Consider the following 15,243-nt stretch of genomic DNA (forward strand, 5'->3'; position numbering starts at 1 on the left):
ATAAAGTTTTAAAATGGATTAGGCATCCTATTCCTAATAAAAAAGATCTTCTTGATAGACTTTTACATGCCTTAATATTTTCTAAATTTGATTTAAAGTCAGGATTTTGGCAGATCCAAATTAATAAGGATGATAGATATAAAACTGCTTTTAATGTTCCGATAGGACATTATGAATGGAATGTTATGCCTTTTGGTCTGAAGAATGCTCCTTCAGAATTTCAGCAGATTATGAATGATATCTTTACCCCTTATAGTGACTTTATTATTGTTTACATAGATGATATTCTTATATTCTCAAAAAATATTGAAACTCATTTTAAACATTTAAACATATTTAAAACTCTTATTATTCAAAATGGATTAGTTATTTCTAAACCCAAAATGGTTTTATTTCAAACCAATATTAAATTTTTAGGTCATAATATTGATAAAGGTAATATTATTCCTATTCAAAGAAGTATAGAATTTGGTAATAAATTTCCAGATATTATTACTGATAAGACTCAATTACAAAGATTTTTAGGTAGTTTAAATTATATATCTGCCTATATTAAAAATTTAGCCAATGATACTGCTATCTTATATGATAGACTTAAGAAAAATCCTTCCCCTTGGACTGATCAGCATACTAATTCTGTCAAGAAAATTAAAGAAAAAATTAAACATATTCCTTGCTTAATGATTTCTAATCCTAGTTGGGAAAAAATTGTTGAAACAGATGCTTCTGATATAGGCTTTGGAGGTATTTTAAAACAATTAAAACCCCAAAGTAAAGAAGAATATCTTGTTAGATTTCATTCAGGAAAGTGGAATTCTGCTCAGAAAAATTACTCTACAGTTGCAAAAGAAATTATTTCTATTGTTAAATGCATTCTGAAATTTCAGGATGATCTTTACAATCAAAAATTCATTATTAAAACAGATTGCAAGTCTGCAAAATATATGTTTAATAAAGATTTTAAACATGATGTTTCTAAACAAATGTTTGCTAGATGGCAAGCTAATTTAGCTCCTTTTGATTTTGAAATTATTTATAAAAAAGGAGAAGAAAATTATCTTCCTGATTTCTTAACCCGTGAATATTTATCTAATGATGGCAGGAATGAATAGGGGTCGTGGTGAATTTTCCTCTTATAGAGGAAGAGGAGGAAGAGGAAAACCCCCAAATTATATTGCCAATGCTCCAAGGCTGATAGCTCAATTTGGAAATCAACGCCTCATAGGCCAACAGATTTCTAGTTCTTCTGATAGTAATACTATCCAAAAAAATGATCCTTTATATGATGAGTTTCAAGAATTCTTAAAACAAAAAGGTAAGAATAAGGTAATTCCTGATTCTGAAGAATCTTATGCAAATATTGCAAAAGAAAATGAAAATGATTCAGTATTATATACTGAGAATAAAAATAGAGAAATCATTCTTCTTGTAGAAGAAAAAGATGAACAATGGAAAAATACTCCTTGGATTATCATGGATAGATATCTATCACATACATCATATGTTCATGGTGCTTATAAGCCAAGAGGATATTATGAAACCCTCTTAATTTCTACAAAAACGGTGGAAATTACCCATTTTCAGAGTAATACTCAGCAAACGGAAAGTTATAACTTTTCCAAATTTATTATTAAGAAAATTATTTCTATTGAAGAATGGGAAATTTCTCCACTAGCAGAAAAAGAATTCTATTCTACTCAAAAACAAATTACTTTTAAATATAACTACTGGGATTATATACAGAGTTTTTATACAACTCTATTCTATGAAAATTCAAAAAGAAAACATTCTTGGTTCTTGAAAATATGTGAAAATAATTCACATGATAATATTCCCAACTGGTTCATACACTGGTGGCAATTCTTTGGGCCTTCATCAAAAATTTTACCTGAAGAATTCAAAAATTACTTTGAAGATTGGATCAGATTCTCTCCAAGAGTTATACAGAACATGACTACAAATTGGGTCAACAATAATTTATCCTGCAATTTCTTTATTGAATTCGGTATCCCATGGATCTGGAAATGGCAACCAGAATTTGGTTATAATGATCATGGAATTCCTTGCTTATGGAGGAAGAGTTTATCAAAGTTTTGGGAAAAATTGCTCAGAAATGATCCTGAAACTGGAAAACCACATGGCATAGAGATATTACAAAAAATGGAAGAAAATATCTCTCAATACAAGAATGATTTTGCACAACAGGATAAGGGAAAACAATCTGATGTGATAAGTCCCTTCAAAATTATCACTCAGAAATATCAAGAAATCTACTCAAAAGAACAAATGATCGACTTATATGTTGAAGAAATGAAAAAAGATTTGTTTAAAAATATTGGTAATACTGATACAAAATCTGATCAGTCCATGACTTCAACTGACAGCCACAATCAGTTTATCAAATTAATGCATATGCAAGATGGACAGGATCCCGAAGATGATGATCTTGAAGAAAATCAAATTGATGAAACTTTTGAAAAATTAAAAGCATCGCTAAAGTCCAAGATTGGATGAAAACCTATTAGATAATATATCACTATCAACTTTTATAAAGTTTGGCGGAAGTTATTCAAGATGTAATAATGCATCTTTTTATTATTTTAATAAAAGTAGTTTTATAAGTTTAGCTTGGAATCCGGGGTTGATGTTCGGCTCTTCCTATTTATAGGTATATTTTGTAAGTGTGGAGGTACGCTGGAGTTTGCTCGCCTCTCTATCTTCTCCCTTTTTCTCTCTCTCTCTCTCTCTTGTAATAAAAGCTTTTCAGAAAATAAAAGTTTGAGGTTTCTGTTTACAATCTTTGTAAGTATTTCTCTTTTTATTTTGTCTATTTCTATTTTCTTATTTAATTTAGCCTAATGACAGGCTAAATTCTCTTTGCTAGATCATAATTATCCTACGAAATGACCATGGTATTGTAATGGTTTAAGATATTATGGGAATCTAAAAGGAGGTTAAAAATTTTTTATAAGGTTCGAGGTTAATATTAAGTAGATCAGATTCATGTACTACCCTTCAGCTCGTGTTTGCCTTGAAATGGCTTTTAGAGCATTGTGGGTATTTGTTTTGAATCTTGATCTACTTAATTAGTCTCGGTAAACTCCTTATATATAAATTTTTTGTAAAAAAGATTAAAATAATAATTTTCCTAATCTGTTCGAACCTTCCCATGATTCTCATGTTTCAAGATCCAGAATGGAATGAGATCATATTAAATCCCAAAAAACATGAGCCCTTGGAGCTAGCATAGACAAAATCGAAAAATAGTCTGTAATTCTATTTAGAGAAGTTTCAATTCAGAATTTTCGAAAACAGATAAATTTTAATTTTGTGAGTTTTTTAAAGATTTAATTATAATACATTTTTTAAAAAGGAATTACAATAAGATTTGTGTCATATATAAATAAATTTTGGGGATAAAATTTATAACCTATAAATTAATGATAGGGACACTTAAAATATTACGCCATATTTTGGTGTCTTGGTATCTTCGATATTTGTGTTTGATAGGGTTTAAAAATTAAAAATAATTTTGATGAAAATAACCGAGTATGTTCCTATCCACCGATATACTGGTTCCATAATGTAAATGCTGGAGAAAATGGGTTTTGTGGTCCATCAGCTTTCGAGAATCAATCGAGTATGATTCGTCCGATGAAATCAAAATTCATTTAAAAATTAGAATCTACATTTCAAGTAGGTAATAAAGTCTCTAAGGTAGTGTTTGTAACTTCTAAAAATAGTTAAGAAAATCTCCATAATCACTTATTTTTAGAGGTTGCAAACACTACCTAATTCTATTTAGAGAAGTTTCAATTCAAAATTCGAAAACTAATAAATTTTAATTTTGTGAATTTTTTAAATATTTAATTATAATAATTTTTTTTAAAAGGAATTACAATAAGATTTTCGTGTCATACATAAACAATTATTTTGGGATAAAACTTGTAACCTATAAATTAATGCTAGGGAATTAAATATTAGGCCATACAATGTCTTTGATATCTTGGATATTTGTCTTTGATAGGGTTTAAAAATTAAAAGTAATTTTGATAAAACTAACCGATGAATTTTTTTGGGGCCACCCCTCAAGAGATGATACTGGTTCCATAATCTAAATGTTCATTATGTTATTGCATGCACACTACACAAACTTTGCATACTAGTCAATCTAATTTTTAAATTATTAAATACTCAACCATATATAAAGTCTTTTCTTTCACAAAAATTAAAATTTTGTAATTTTGTGAAAGAAAAGCTGAATCATGTTTCCTAAAAGTTCTTCCAAACATACCTTAATGTTATCAATAATTCTCTCTGTTCCATGAGACTTCGTCTGTTCTTCCACGATCAGCCAAAATATAGATCTTGAAAGAATATATCGTTTTCTCGACTTTCTAAATTCTATTTTATATTTTTTGATCTGCTAACCAGCGTGAGTAAAACTGCAATGCTTCAAGTGGTTTGTATTCGGGTACAGTGTGTCCAGCTCCCTGCATAAGTCATACAGAAACATTGTCACATGTTCGTGTTGTGCTGTTCGTATCCTTGTCGCCAATCTTAATATAGATAAGATGTTGAAAATGGGATACATATCTAACGGTTTATGATATATGACAACTAGATGATAAATCTTTATCAGTACATGAAATTCGATTTCATAAATGAGTAATGGTCTGGCTCGAGCTCTCTTTACAGATTGCACAACCATCATTCCTCAAACTTAGATAGACATTACTGCATTACATACATACCTTTATGGTGAGAAAGATGAGATTGTTTTCATAAACCTGTATGTATCTGCATAAAATGAAATGCGAACGAATCAGCCCCTTTCATGGTCCTCTGGACGATCATTGAACCAAAGACCGACTTCCTTTTATGCTAGATGACAACTTAAAATCCTTAAAGATCAGACATACCCTGCAACTTGGTCTTTCACGAACCAAGGCCTCCAGGAATCAGCTTTCTTGTATCCAACGGATCGAGTCCAAGCTTCACTTCCGGTAAATGGAACACACATATCATGATCCCCACTGAACCCGAAAAATAAATCTTTTTTCTATAAGTTGATCCTAGTAATCAGTAATTAAACAGCAAAATTCAGTGATTCTTTCTCTACCTGTATATGAGAGCTCGATATCCCCGGGACGTGAGGTTCTTGTGATATTTAATCATGCTACCAGCATCATGATAAAATTCGATTCTGTCTGTGCACAGCTCGAAGTTTCCCGCCACAGTTTTCTGGAGCACAGAACTGTTCATTTTACCGCGAGAAAGAAATAATGTAAGTAGAGATGATAAATCTTACAGGTTCAGCATGGATTGCTCTCCTAACTGCTTCACTGTTCAGCCATGCAGTTGCAACTTCATCATCCTGCACGTTTTGTCAAAATAACACAGATTTTTTGAGGTCGAGATTGTACATAAATCAATTGTTCATACTCGAGCTTGAAGTGACTTGAAGCGAAAAGATAAACTATTCTGGTTCCAACTATAATTCGACTCGGTCGATTCAAATTCAAATAGCAACCTCTATTAAATGAATGCTTGAATTGTAGCTTAAGCTCATGACACTGTTTAATTTCAATAAGTTTATAAAATATTTGTATTTTTATATATTAAAGTCACTAAATATTCAACAAAATAATTTGGACTGGTATTCACAGCTCAAATCTATACATTTTTTTCTATTCAGAATCTGGAAAATACTTTCAGTTCATAAGGATCATCAAATGACATTAGGAACTCAATATAATATGAGAATTGTCAACTTCATTTTAGCTCTATTGGAACGTCATATCAGATGTTCCTGAAGTAAGACATCAGGTGCACGTAAATCATAAATACAATATAAGAGTTGAGTAAAAATTATATTTTAGGTGTCTTGGGACTTCTTATCTGATATCATTCTCAAAATATGACATCATATATACAGAAAATAAGGCTCGAGTTTCTTACAGTGCATGGAACGTCTTCTTCACTAAGAAGCTGTGGCCAACTCGGGACAAGTCCATCTCTTACCGGAGCTCTAAGAGGCCATGCGCGACCAAACATTCGTTTTCTCACCGGTAAAGGCCTTTCAGTCTCACCCAATCTCCTGAAGCTATCAGGTAATTTTGTTGCAGCGAGTGAAATCATACTTGGCGTAGAATGATAGCATGGTTCGAGAATGTTATATATGTTTATATCCTTAATTTCCTGAAGAACTCAAAATGTAAGGCGTGACTAAACATAAATATTAGTTTAAAATCTAGAAGTATGAGACTCACTTCATCTACTATGGCAAGCTTTTTTTGACAAGTGTCATTCGTCGGATTATAATAGTTTCCATTGCATTGAATAGTAACTTCCTGCAGCAAATCGTTAAAGCAAATGAAATTGGAAACTTTAAGTTGCCACTTTAGGAACAAGTAAATACTCCTTCAAGTATGCTATTTGATTTCAAGTCTCACGAGATCTCAGCTTCTTCAGCAATTGTTCATTACTGAATGGCGACAAATTTGTTGGTAAAGAACATGACACAGTATATTCACCTTCAACTCACTCAACACTCTAGGAAAATTCTTTTACATAGAAAAAGTGAGATGTTGCGACTTGCACTGAGTTCCACAAAGTTATTGGAAAATCAAACAAATGTAAGAGCAATCAAGCCACAAACCTCAAAAAGTTCGTCTGATATAAGACCCATTCCATGCACAAAAGGTACGAGAGCATTGCCATCAATAACATCATCCGTAACTCCGTTTCCCACCATGTACCCCTAAAATAGTTTGTAAATTAATTTCATCAGCCAAATCATTTATAATGAACATGTCAAGTTTTTTGAAATGTGATACCTTCAGGTTGAGAATGGGCTTTATACCAGCATCAACTCCTAGGATATCAGAGTAAAAAAAGTGAACTAGTACTCCCTTTGTAATAGTGGAATTTGTGTCATAATGATTACATACCTTTAGCTACTTCATAAGCCAAAGTCGGCACATATACTCCAGCATATGATTCACCAGATATATAGAACGGATTGGGTATAAATTCTGGGTAGAGCTCAAACCACTAGCCAGGTGAAATACAAGGTTATCGATAGTTAAAAATGAGGCATGAAACAAACTTTTACCACTTCATAGTTTATACATAAAGTAGTCATCAGCTGCCCTTAGGCTTAGACCGAGATTAAGAAGCTTGAGTAAATCAATGAAATATATAATGTGATATCAGTAGTTTGTAAACTACATATTGAATTGTACGCAATAATTTGTTTTTTAATATAAACATAATTTTTTAAATATTATAGCTAGATATGACTAGCTTTGATATGCTGCAAACTTCACATTGCAACTTGCACGTAGGCTATTAGGCGAAACGTATGTGTGGCAACATGATTACATCCTGTGCCTCCAATGACAACAGTGTGGAAAAACAATATAAAGTTCAGTAGAGGTTTATATTCACCTTGACGAGAAATACATGGGAATCAGAAGCAGTCTTTAAGTCTCCTGTGATATAGTCAGATATATTTTCGGAGTAAGATAATCCAACACCCGAAGGAGAGTCTAAATACAAGATGCTTGAAACCTGGAATGCCAAAGTGATTTATAAAATACTGCAATATTTTAACTACAGAACGTATCACAATCTATAAAATATATACAATCTAGTTTACATAGATTAATCTTCTAGCTAAGCTGACGCACAAAAACAAAAAAAAAATCTATATTCGATCTTTTAATGCAGGAAATCATCACCTTAGACCAGCTATATGGATTCAGATGCAGGGTGGGAAGGGTACCATGCGGTTTTCCGGCCTCAAAATTGAAGGGACCTGCAATGATCGATCAAATGAAAAAATTACTTCAAAATGGTATGGGAGAAAAAGAAGGTAAAGAAAAGGCCTTTTTCCATTTCATTTTCAAGCACGAAATTCTAGAAAATTACCAAACATCAGTTTATCATCATATATGTTAATACAACTACTGAGAACCGCATTAATGAAATCTACAATCAAACGAACCGTCTCCAAATCGTGTAGTGATGGGTTCCTCTCAAATTCACGATCCTTTTTTAAACCTAGATTCCAGTTTATTTTGCCATATTTTCATTCAGATTTGTAAATGCCCCATAAATTGAATTTAATTAAAAAATTTCTTGAATTTTATAGCTTATAGAATGGATTGCCACTTCAACCTAATGCCTCAATATGGTAGGTTGTGTGTATTATCAAAATCCAAAGAACATTAATTCAAATTCAACATCTAAAATCTAAACAATGACCTGTGTATGCTTACATGAAGGTACATACAGAAGAGAAGCCCGCTATACTGAATTTTCCTGATCATTTAATTGCATGTTATATCGAATAATGGATATAAACATTATACACATTTTATTCTTTGAATTTACTAGTTCAATTATTGTCTATCTAAATCGTTATTTTTTTCAGTGTTTAAATTAGAATGCAATAATAGTATCATTCAAAAAAAAAATACACATGTCAGTTATACAAATGTTTAGAAGATATGTAGTAGTCTTTTACCAATCACCAAAAATATTGAAGTTCCATGTGAAGTTTCTAAATTGATGGGGGTGGTCCAAGGAAATGGCTGGCTCTAAAACCAAAGGTCATGCAACAACTAATGTTGTTACCTGAATAAGGTAGTATTTGGTAAAGCTTTTAGGACGCACTTATCAACTTTTCCTCAACAAAATTTCACAAAATTTCAAAATTTTGTTAAAGAAAAGCTAAGAAGTGAATCCTATCTCTCAAACACTACCTAAATAACTTCAAGGAACTTGATCCAATTAAATGTGCTAAACGTTTTAAATCTCAGCGCATGTTGTTACGCCCTAAACACGTACAAATCTCGAGTGGTGAGATTAAAGTTTTAATGTGCTAATGTATCTCAAAATTCATGTTTTGATGATAATAAAACTTGGTGCATCGATACTAATGTTTAAATTGAGAAATGCAAATTTCAAAATTTGTTCCTCAGCTGAGATCTGTCGATTCGAAGTCAGTTCAGAAGGTCTGAACGTACACGATGCGATGCGAGTTCGGAAGGAACGAAATCTGCGAGACCGGAAGATCCGATCGTGGCCGACAAAAGCATGAATCTCGGAAATGATAATTTCAAATTCCAAAGAAGGTGGGACAGATTGGAAAATCCGAAGGTAGTTCGGTCGATCCGATTGCATGAATATACAGTTGAAAGATTTGCAGAAACAGAAATTAAATTTTTCATCAGGCGGGATGTGTTCGGGCAATCCGAATGTAAAGATAACAGGATATTTGAAAGTTTGAAACTCGACGGGAAAGTGGAAACTGAGGCAGTTCGGAAGATCCGATGCAGAACAGAGGATCCAATCACAATGCAGCAACTTTAGGAATCGGTTGATGGAGATCGGACGGTCCGATCAGTGTTCGGAAGTTTCAAATGTGCTCGAGTTTTTCACCTCTATAAATAGACCACTTGTGACCGAATTGAACACACAGCAACAAGATTTCAAAGCTCTCTGTTTTCATTATTCGTGTTCTCTATCAAAATTCGTTGTATTTTACTCTGAGTGATCAAAGTGCGGTGATCGTGAAAGTTATACTTTGAAGTAGTGCTGATATTGTTGTGGCTATCCTTGGAGGCCTCAACGCCAAGTAGATTCGGCGAGTATGTTTTGTAAAGGCTAACTTGGAGCCAGCCAAGAAAATCTAGTGATATTAACCATCCCAGCCACTCCTGTGATAGATGATGGATCCTGAGTCCGATCTGCAGATGAAGCAAGCAAAAGACTCGAAAGATTTTGGTTCTCGGGTATCCAATCAATTAATTCAGCAAACGGAGGCTTTCAAGCCAGAGTGCGTCAGGTTGCTTATTAGTTTTCTACACTCGAAGTAAGACCTATGGAATTATAGCTATTCCGTAAGGGCCCAGTACGTTCGGTATCCGTGTGAGTGAAAAGGTGGCTGCTATGTCTTAGCGATTAGTCAGTCCGGGTCCAGCTAGTCTTGCACTTTCAGACCGGTCCTTCAAACAAAGGCTTAGTAAGGCTTGAAACCTGGGAATGAGTTGAAAGATGGCAAAAACCCGACTGCCTTGTGAAAGAGATAGATCGGAGAGTCCGTCGAGTTTTTCTTTTTGATGGACTCTCAACAACATGGACAAGAAGGCGGACATTGCTAGTTCTAGAGTTGGTTGGCTGGGCAGAGATCTTCTTTTGGATTAGAAAGTGCCCGAAGGATCCAAGGAAATCATAAATAAATACATAAATCCACTAAAGAAAAACGTTGGCTCCATACGAGAGGGAAGGGGTTCTTAGAAAAGGCTTCTGTTGGATGTCGGTTCTTGGGACGGGTTCAAACTGGACTGAAGGGAGGAGGAATTGTTTACTCCTTTCTTTACGTACTATTCATTTTATGATTTGGAATTTTTTTTTTCTACAAAAGAAAGAGCGTTCGTTCCCGTGATCCTTTCATTCCATGTTTTTTTCATCTTATTACTTATGTTACCTGACACATTTTCTGATAAGAAATTAATCATCCCTCTCGAAAAGCCTTCGTCATTGGGCTCGGAAAATAGGAGTGAGGTTTTTATTCCTTTCTTCCACGACTCTCGAATGGGGGTCAAGACGCTATCGGGCCGCCGGCGGAAGGATGGTTTGGTAATTAATCGTGAGGGAATGAGTCGAGAGAATTTTGAAAGGAATTTGTGCTTATTTCCTTCCCGAGTTGAGAACAGAGGACAATCCCACTAGCTATTGGACTTTGATCTTTATCAACTTTGACAGAAAGAGCTATTCAACTTCTTTTCCCAAGAAATGGGCGCAACCTCCGGTTCACATCCGTCGTAAGCTACTATCGGTCTCACGATCGGTCCACGGAAGTCATTCAATCCTCTTGGCTGTTCTGGGTTGAGTCAATATCATATGAGAAGTGGGTCCCCAATTCAGATAAAGAAGGTCAGAGAAGGCAACCCTCAGGAATGATGAAGTCTCAATCGATCTTTCCCTCACCCTGTTAACCACTAATTTATTCATCTCTAAGCCTTTATGTTATGAAAGCCCTTCCCGCACACAGAAAAAAAAAAAATAGGTATCTTGAGTGCCTGCAATCCGTATGGGAGGATAGAGCAGTGAAGTAGGCAGTGCGAAGTTTTTGATTCTTTATTACTTTCTCTAATGCTAGCTCTCGATTGATTGAGTCTAGAAAATAATGCGGCTGAAGGAAGTTGTGTTGCACTTTTTCCGAAATGCAAGACCGATATCTTTCGTAGCAACCAATCAAGAATTCTCACTATTTCTTAGATTCATGGACCCAATTCAATTCAGTGGGGTCTTTCATTCACCTTTTTTTCCACTATCGTTGGAGGGGTGGTTTATTCAAAAAGATACCTGCCTTCTATTCAGCATAGAAAGTAAGCTGGTTAGGTAATGCGCGGCCCGGCCGTTGGTTTGTTTAATGACGTTACACCTTGCGGGTCGGAACTTACCCGACAAGGAATTTGCTATTTTGGACTCTTGCGGAGGCGAGAAGGTGAAGCTGCTCCTATGGTCCGCTTAACGAGGAATAAAAGAAAGGACCTGAGCAAGTTCGGGTAGAGAGCGAGATAGTTGCCCATCATACGGCTCACCAACTTCACTTGCCTCTATGGGCCCTCTCATCTAAGGCCTAAAACTGATGAATCAAAGCCTCAATCCCCATTACCCTCATTCAGGGCGGAGGAATCTACCCTTCTTCTGTCCGAAGAAATGATTCATCGAAATAATGAGTCACCATTGATATCGACACATCTGAGATCGCCAAATGTTCGGGAGTTCCTCTATTCAATCAAGGCAAACAATGTGGGTAGTACGATTCTTCCTCTTTATGTTAGGCTGACGCCCCCTCTGCGCCTCGGTATTTTATTCCTGAAGCTTTCACGCTGAAGAGAAAGACTTAGAGATTCTTTTGGAATGCCTAAGACCGCCTCAGTTGACTTAACTGCTTGAGCAGCCCGATTCAAGTCTCAGTAGAATCCGAGGAATGCCCTGAGTTCCTAAAGATTGTAAGGTTGCTAATGTTGATAACACAGGATACGGAGAAGATATCCAAATATAAGAACTAGAAGAAAGATCTCGAACGAACTGAGGAAGAAAAGGTATGCGGAATGGAGTTCTTTATTTGACTCCTCCCCTACGAAATGAGCACTCCGAGAATGTATCTATTGATAAGACCTGGGACTATCTGCATAGAAATGGTTTTCGGTTCCGAAGGGGGCATTGTCTATTTTGTACTAGGCTCATCAAAATTTGAAGTTGGGAGACCCGGAATTAGCTGTTCGAGCCAGCAACACAAGAGGAAACAGATAAAAAAGACTTCTTTATTAGGAAAAGGAATTAGAATCCTAAGATAAGAATTATCTCAGATTGATCCGAACAAATAGATGTAGCAAATAAATAGAATTGGTGTCAACAGCTGGATTCAAAGAGCTCTTCTTCGTCTTTTCGGCCCCCTCTGTCCTAGCAAATTCGAAGAGTGTCTGGCGCTTTCACATCCAAGCCAATAGCAGCTCGCCGGATCTCGAAATTCTGATAGTATCTTGGAGGTGAACTAGAAGAGGAGGCCCTGAAGGAATGCAGTAAGGGTCTTCCATACAATGAGCTACCGAGCATCCCGCCATTAAAAAAGAAGGCCAGTATACTGAAAGACAGACTGAGGTAAGGAAGGCAAGCCAAAGGGAAAGTTAAAAAAATAGAATGAATGCACAGATATTGAGTGAGTGTTCTAAAACCCACGGCCTACATAGACAAGCCCCACGATCCATTGGTTCATATAGAATCCATGTTCCTAGGTGTATCAAAAAACATTCTTTTCGCTAAAGCGTATATAATAAAATAGAGTGAAAGAACTCCTGCCACAGTTAATTCAAAACTATCAAATAACTCTTGTCCTCTAAAACAGCACAATCGATTGCGGATCATTTTTAAATAAATTTCCTCGGTTAATCGTTCTCAACCGGGAAGTGGAAACCTAGACGTTTTACAGTCGAACTTTCTTAAAAAATAGTTGTCTACTTCACTACTTTATTTAAATTGCCGCATTTACTTTCTGCATTTAATTTACTATTGTTCTTAATTTACTATTGTTCTTGATTGTCCAAAAGTCTTCCAGTTGCGTATATTACGAAAATTTGCAAATTCATTTCAAACTTTCTAAGGGGGCATAGAACCTCATCCACTAGAGGGTTCTAACACATCGATGTTGATCCGTGGAGACCCCAACACACTTAATTATGAACACTCTATGGGGTGTTCCAATGCATGCTATTCTCGAAGTCTAATTAATTCTCATGTTGGACGAGACTGACCTTCATTAATTTCTTGACACAATTGATTAAGGTACCATCAAATAACTAAATCACCTTCAAAGATTGAAGCCCCTCCAACTTCACTTAACGCAAATTCTAGCTTCTTTCCAATACTTTCACCCATTTTAACTTATATTTATTTTTAAAAGAAAACATACAATCATAAAAACCTTTCACACAAAAACGGAATCTTGATCAGGTAAAAAAAAAACGAAACTAATAAATCTTCTCTCACCATGTTCATAAACAAATCCATCAAAGCTAGAGCACCCCGGACCACCATTGAGCCACAGCACAACAGGGTCTTCCCTGGGATTCCTCGCGGATTCAACAAAATAGTAGTACAATTTCTTCCCATGATTTTCATCAATTGTCACATATCTATACAGAAAAACAAAAACCCATAAGCATTATCACAAAATAAGTTGGATAAATCAGTAAAAAGCAACCTTAACAGAAGAAAATGATGACTTTAATATACTGTCATAAAAGATTCACACCCCGCATAGTGTCTTGAAGGAAGAGTCCCACCAAATCCGGGAATGTGAGTTACAAGAGCTCCTTCCGGTGCGGCCAGAGATGGCACAAAGCTTGCCAGAGTATGAATCGAGATTATCAAATACAAGCAGTACGAATATCGATTCATCTTCATTTTGAACTGAAAACAGTGAAGATTCAAACCAAAATATGGCTACTAATATGAATAATCTAGTTTACATGAATGGATTGCTTTCAAGGAAAGCGAGAGACTACGATTGCTCGAGGAAATTAAAGTGGCCTCACCTTAGTCTTTAGCCAACGTATGGCAACCCACTGAGGAGATATTGGTTTCGTTTGTCAGCAGATGATCTTAGCCGTTCGTATCATTGGACTAGTTGAGATTAGTGGAGAATATTATATCACCTCGACGCAGGAGGGGCAGGTGCCAATTAATTATTATACAAAAATCCCTCATTCATATGTTTCATTATTGATCAGTCCCTACACAAATATATTTAGGATAATGTTACATGTATACTGAGAATTACATGTTGGGTTACACATTACACTTGAAATTACATGATTATCCTTGAACTTTATTTGAAAAAAATCTTTCAAAAATGCATATAGGATAATCATGTAATTTCAAGTGTAATGTAACCCAACGTGTAACCCTCAATGTACATGTAACATTACCCATTTTTTTAAGATACCGTCCAAGATTAATCCTTAGTTTGAACTCCTTGGGCCAAGGAAGTTACATCTTTACCCCTCTTTGGCGCATGAGAAACACATTTTGTGATAACGTAATCTCATCCCTCTCGTCTGTCATACCAAAAAATCGCCCAATTTTGTGTATCAGAAAAACACAATTCCTGTTCCGAAGTTAAGTTTCAATTTGTGTTTAATTTTTCTAGAATTTTTCCTCGTTTTGTGTATTATCATGCTCCGTTCTATACAGCTTAAAAATCTCACATTTTTCTTTTTCGCTTTTACTCTAACTAGTATCTTTTCTCTTTTACACCTTTAAAGATGCATTCTACATAGCTTAAAATCTGATATTATTTGTTCAATTTTTCATAGCCACGACATATATGGAGTCCGGATCTAGAAACATGAATTTCTCATTTCTTGGTAGCTGTCGATACCTCCAAGGTCTTTATCTAATTTCAATTCCTAATGGTGTCATGTTAATGGAGATATTCTCGAGTTTATGACAAAAATGTAGTGACATTAATCCCCAATTAACTACATTGCAATTCATAGCTCCCCATGAAAATATTGATGTCACTTTGAATGAAGACGACGTTGTTCGAAACATGATAAATCTTCATATGTGTTTGAAACTGAGCATAATTCATTTGAAAGAAGCAAGAAAAATCGACCAGATTCGGGGCAGTAGAAATGTCGATGGGTAGGATTGTAGCGA

At 35.1% G+C, this 15,243-nt stretch overlaps 1 protein-coding gene across 2 annotated transcripts; it reads right to left on the reverse strand.

Annotated features, from left to right (window-relative positions):
- Positions 1–4,320: 4,320 nt before the first annotated feature.
- LOC140884144 (serine carboxypeptidase-like 20) lies at positions 4,321–14,227 on the reverse strand. 2 transcript variants are annotated; one of them, XM_073290824.1, is made up of 15 exons: positions 14,118–14,227; positions 13,835–13,992; positions 13,570–13,715; positions 7,746–7,822; positions 7,453–7,575; positions 6,954–7,056; positions 6,840–6,877; positions 6,662–6,763; positions 6,273–6,353; positions 5,962–6,201; positions 5,312–5,377; positions 5,123–5,244; positions 4,923–5,036; positions 4,755–4,800; positions 4,321–4,493 (listed from the first exon to the last, which is right to left on the reverse strand). In XM_073290824.1, exons 2-15 carry the CDS (start codon positions 13,984–13,986, stop codon positions 4,410–4,412), a joined length of 1,494 nt encoding a protein of 497 aa, XP_073146925.1. In that variant the 5' UTR covers positions 13,987–13,992; positions 14,118–14,227; the 3' UTR covers positions 4,321–4,409. The 2 variants fall into 2 exon arrangements, with proteins under 2 accessions (XP_073146925.1, XP_073146917.1); XM_073290816.1 differs by lacking the exon at positions 14,118–14,227 and having other exon boundaries at positions 13,835–14,111.
- Positions 14,228–15,243: the final 1,016 nt, after the last annotated feature.

This window comes from Henckelia pumila, chromosome 1, assembly GCF_033568475.1.
Source record: "Henckelia pumila isolate YLH828 chromosome 1, ASM3356847v2, whole genome shotgun sequence".
Classification (NCBI taxonomy): Eukaryota; Viridiplantae; Streptophyta; class Magnoliopsida; order Lamiales; family Gesneriaceae; genus Henckelia; species Henckelia pumila.